Raw genomic sequence first — 4,710 nt, forward strand, 5'->3', positions numbered from 1 at the left:
AGCCGGCAGCAGAAGGGAAGGGATGGGAGAGAGAGGGAGGGAAAGGGGGAAGATAGAGGGAGGGAAAGGAAGGAGAGGAGTGAGGTCGGGGGGAGAGGAAGAGAGGGCGAATGAGCGAGGCCAGGGAGCTGAGGACACCATTACTGGGGGGAGAGGTCCGAGGAAGTTCAAGAGCTGAGTGGGGAAAGTATGTGTTATTATTATTGTTTAGTATTTGAGTTATTTAAGAGAAAGTGGGCCTCGTGTCAAATGCAAAACAAAGAGGAGAGCAGGCAAGGCGAGCAGCAGGGGAGAGCTGGAGGGCAGGAGGGCTTGGGGCCCTGGAGGGCAGGAGGAGGGGCCAGCTAGGAATCCTGGCCTGTAGCCGGCAGCCCCTGGGGTGGCAGTGTGAGCGGAATTGTGTTCCTCTCAACGCGTGGTTTCAAATCAAACGAGATGCCCCTACACGCCCCCCACCCCACGCCCCTGGTAGGGAAAGAACCCACTTTATTAGAATGCAGCATGGAAGAGAGAAACTCCAGCCTTCAACCCCAAGTCAGGCCCACACCCTTCCCAGCCCAGAAAGTAAACCCCTGGATGGATTGGGGTGGGGGTGGGGGCTGGAAGGGGGTTGGATGAAATTTAGAACCTTGAGAATAGTGCCACACTCTTATTCAAACAGACAAAACCCCTCAAAAACAAAACTCAATGCCACTGAGGACAGAGTAGAATGCTCCTGTGAGTTTCTGAAACTAACTCTTTAGAGGAGTAGAAAGCCCTGTGGGTTTTGAACTGCTGCCCTTGCAGTTAGCAGCCCAACATGTAACCAATACGCCACCAGGGCGCCTATTATTAAAACCATACCCCACAAATCTGAACACAGATCTCACATCCCCAACTAGCGAGCTTAGGCATTCCTCCATGGCCTGGTGCCTCGGCGCGTATGTTCTTCTGAGCCTCAAAAAAACCCCAACCAAACTCACTGCCATCAGTCAACGCCGACTGCCAGTGACCCTATAGCACAGGGTAGAACTGCCTCTGAGTTTCTGAGACTGCGTAACTGCTTCCAGGAGGAGAAGCTCCAGTCTTTCGCCTGCAGATCCACTGGTGGTCTCCATCTGCTGAGTCTGGGGGTTGCAGGTGCCTGATGAGCCTCTGTCTCCATATAGATATCTACCTGTTTGAGGTTGTATGACAAAGTCTTCATGTGTCCATGCCTCTATAAATATAGCACGGTGGGGTGCCTGACAAATAATGTCACAAAAGAGAGGAAATCACAACCAGCATCAACAGCCCAAGGCCAACTCCTGGGACAGGACGCAGAGGTCAGACAGACCTCCTATCTTAAGCCTTTTGGCCCATTCCTATACCGCTGCCCTTCCCCAGGCAGCCTGCTGGCTTCAACAATCCGTTGCAATGGCTGCCACACAGAACTCAAAGGCAATGCTCACAATTCTGGGGTCTGTTGGGGAAGGAACAAGTAATAATGCAGGGTCAGGAAGCAGTCAGGAGACAGTTCTTTGATCAGGACAAGCTCCCCTCAGCTGTGCTCCCAGGCCTCTCTTTGGCCCTCAGTCCCTCTGCTCAGCCTCTGCCCAACTCAGGCGAGTTCTACAATGGCTCTCCTGATAAATATGCCCAGAAACACCCCTTTTCCTAAAGGCGCAACCCTTTTCCTAAAGGCGCTCAGCTCTCTAGCGCTAAAGGTCAGCAGACTAGTTGCACCATATACATGCCCAGAGGAACGCCACTGGCCACCAAGCCTCCGGCCCCAAGCACTGGGCTCTCACCTGTCTCTGGTTCTGCTACTGCTAGTTGTGCTGCCCTCCAAGCTACTTCTCTCGGTCCGGTGTCCTCTTTGGTGTTAAACCCTTTCTGGATCCTGAGTCTAGGAAGTTCTCCGAGATCTCAGGTCCAAAGAATGTTCCTATCTCTTCGTCTTGGTTGTAGTGGTTTCTGCTCCACCCCTCAACCCCCCTCCCGCAACTCATTATTATTAAATTTATTATTATTAAATGATTCATTATTAAAATAATGGCTCATTTTAAGCCTGACAGCATGGTAAAACAGACCAGTCTCCTCATTAGGGTTCCAAATTCCTTATTTGCATTACCCCACCTCCATGAGGGTTTTATGCACCTTATTTTCAGGAGCAGCAAACTATCCAATCTCCTTGGTGGACCACAAGCACCTTATTTGCATAACTCCACCCAATCATTGTATAGAAGTCATGAAAACCCTCCAGAGAAGGGCCATGTTAAGTAATGCACTGCATTGCAGCCTCGACCCCACTGCTCGGACTGTTTGACTCCATGAGCCACTTTAGCCCCCATGTCTCTGGCCATACCCTTAGCCTTGCCACCACCGTAGACGGGACGCAGAAGTTTCCATGGCAACACTTCAGATTTTAATACATTTTGCTAGGGATGATAGAAGGCGCATAGGGCATCTGGTCGCTTGGATGGGAGTCAGCAGGCGCTGCAGGGCTCCAGATCCAGCACCCACCACCCGAAAGTCTGGTAGGGCCAGAAGAAGGTGTTCCCCTCCCAAGCCTCTCCTGTGAGTTCAGCAGGCCCAGGTGGGCTCATAAGGTCATCTGGGAGAAGATGGGGGTACCTGGGCCCCAGGAGCCTCCCCACGCTCTCCCACTCCCCTCACCCCCGGTCAGGGAGCAGCGTCTCCCTGCACTTAGCCCCAAAGGCAGTCGGAGGGCTCCGCTCTCAGGGGACCCAAGGGAGAGCCGGCGGGGTGGCAGTCCCAGCGGCCGGAGCCGCCGCGGAGAGGGCCCTGGTGAGGCAGTTGGAGAAGGCAGAGGTGTCTCGTCAATGAAGGTGGTGATCTCCTCCCGGAAGAAGCCAGGAGCCCGCGGGGGTCCCCCGCCTGCCCCCAGAAGTCCACCCTCCAGGAATTGTCGGAGACTGGCCAGCCCCCCACTTTCGGGGTCCTCCTCCTCCTCCTCCTCCAGCCTGCGGCGCCGACCCAGGTACTCGGAAGGGCCCCCCAGGGCCTGGCTCTGGGCTGGGAGCATCCGGATGTCATCGGAAGATGACCACTTGTGCAGGAAGGAGCCCGGTGCCCGAGGGGTAGAGAAGATGTTGGTCTCATCATGGGACAGACGGCGGGACAGAGGGACCTGGAGAGAGGAGCACTAGAGATTTAGGCGCCTTGCAAGCACAGGGCGGGCAAACGTGGGGCCCCAGCAAGGCAGGCTCCCCTCCCTTGAAACATCCTGGCTTTAGCTAATCTGGTTCTGAGGCGTCAGAAGGGTGACTTTTTCGGTGCCTCTCTTCCCCTCCCCTGCTTCCACCCCTTGGGTGCCATGAGGATGGATAGCGGGGCCTGTGGTGAGCAGATGCCAAGGGGGAGGGGTCCCAGTGCCCAGGCCTGGGCATGTACCTGTAAGTAGTGGACCCTCTCCAGAGGGGGGAAGAGCATGTGCCTTCCGGGTAGCAGCTTCACCTGGGCGGGGTCCTGGCAGCCGGCTCCTGTGGCCCCATTAGCATCAAAGCGAACTTTGCACACTGGGCCATCTGCGTAGTCCTCACAGCCCCCATCTGGGAGAGAAGCCGTGGGGTGGGGTGGTCCAAGTCAAGAAGTAGCCAATCTCCGGCTCACCTGATAGCTCCCTTCTGTTCTCACTCTCCCAAGCTCCTATTAGACCATGCACGTGGCCAGGGTCGGTTTCAGCGTTGAATCCCTGGCACTTCCTACACGCCAACAAAGACCACCCCTCCTGTCACGCTCTCCCTATGGCTGAGGGTCCTCGTGTGAAGCTTAGTCGGCCATGGGTGTCACAGCCTTCCTGTATGCTTGTGTTGGGCGGTTCCGCAGGCACTCCGGTGAGGCAGAGCGGGCTTCTAGGGCCCAGGGAAGGCGGCCCCTGGTGCCAAAGGAGCAAGTGGGAGGTTTCGGCCCAGGGCCACCCGGGTTCTGTCCAACAGGGGCGCTCCAGGGCAGCCCTCCCCCGCACAGAGTAGGGGAGGGGGGAAAGGAGTCACTGCCCGGGGAAGCGAAAGGCCGGGCCCTCCTCTGACCTTCATCACCATCCTCCTCGGACATGATCGCTACGCACTGCTCCCACACGGTGCGCACGTCTGCACGGTAGCGCTCGCAGGACCAGATGAAGGAGGGCAGCAGCAGCGTCTGGGCCATGGAGCACCACAGCACCGCCAGCACCATCCACGGCGGGGCCGAGTCCGACTTCAGGGAGAAGAAGCTCACCACCTAGTGGGAGAATGAGGAATAGCACAGGATCGGGCCCAGAGGCAGGGAGCCACCTAACCCAGGGAATGCTGCTGCCTGATCCCACAGGGACGCTAAGAAGCAAAGTTGGAGGAGGAGGCAGTGGACAGGGAAGGGATTGAGCCCGAGGAAGGCGAGAGGAGAGTGATGGAGACAAAGCTCTGGGGTGAGGAGGGAAAAGAACAGAGGCTGGGTCATAAATGAAAAGACAGAAATCCACGAATAGGGACTCAAAGAGCATGCAAACAGCTAGGGAGTGGGGTATCTACCCAGGAGTGCTCAGACTGTGTGTATCAGAGGGAATTCGGGATGGAGAGTGGGGCTTGGCAGATGGATGAGAGGTATGAGGAGCTGAAGAATGGAAGTGAAGAGAGGGTGATGGAGCTAAAGGATGGCTGGTGGAATTGGCGAGAGGATGATGGAGCTAAAGGACAGCTGGTGGAATTGGCGAGAGGATGATGGAGCTAAAGGACAGCTGATGGAATTGGC

The 4,710-nt window shown here is 56.3% G+C and overlaps 1 protein-coding gene across 2 annotated transcripts in view; it reads right to left on the reverse strand.

Moving 5' to 3' along the window:
- Window positions 1-2,363: 2,363 nt before the first annotated feature.
- GPR162 (G protein-coupled receptor 162) overlaps window positions 2,364-4,710 on the reverse strand; it is a 4,278-nt gene continuing 1,931 nt past the window's right edge. For both annotated transcript variants that reach the window (XM_045296006.1, XM_004708127.2), the window contains exons 2-4: window positions 4,014-4,203; window positions 3,376-3,533; window positions 2,364-3,112 (exon numbers count right to left, since the gene is read on the reverse strand). In XM_045296006.1, coding sequence (XP_045151941.1) covers window positions 2,564-3,112; window positions 3,376-3,533; window positions 4,014-4,203 — 897 coding nt within the window. In that variant the 3' untranslated portion in view covers window positions 2,364-2,563. The remainder of the gene's footprint in view (window positions 3,113-3,375; window positions 3,534-4,013; window positions 4,204-4,710) is intronic.

This window comes from Echinops telfairi, unplaced genomic scaffold, assembly GCF_000313985.2.
Source record: "Echinops telfairi isolate 266 unplaced genomic scaffold, ASM31398v2 ScPeMD7_7356;HRSCAF=8355, whole genome shotgun sequence".
Classification (NCBI taxonomy): Eukaryota; Metazoa; Chordata; class Mammalia; order Afrosoricida; family Tenrecidae; genus Echinops; species Echinops telfairi.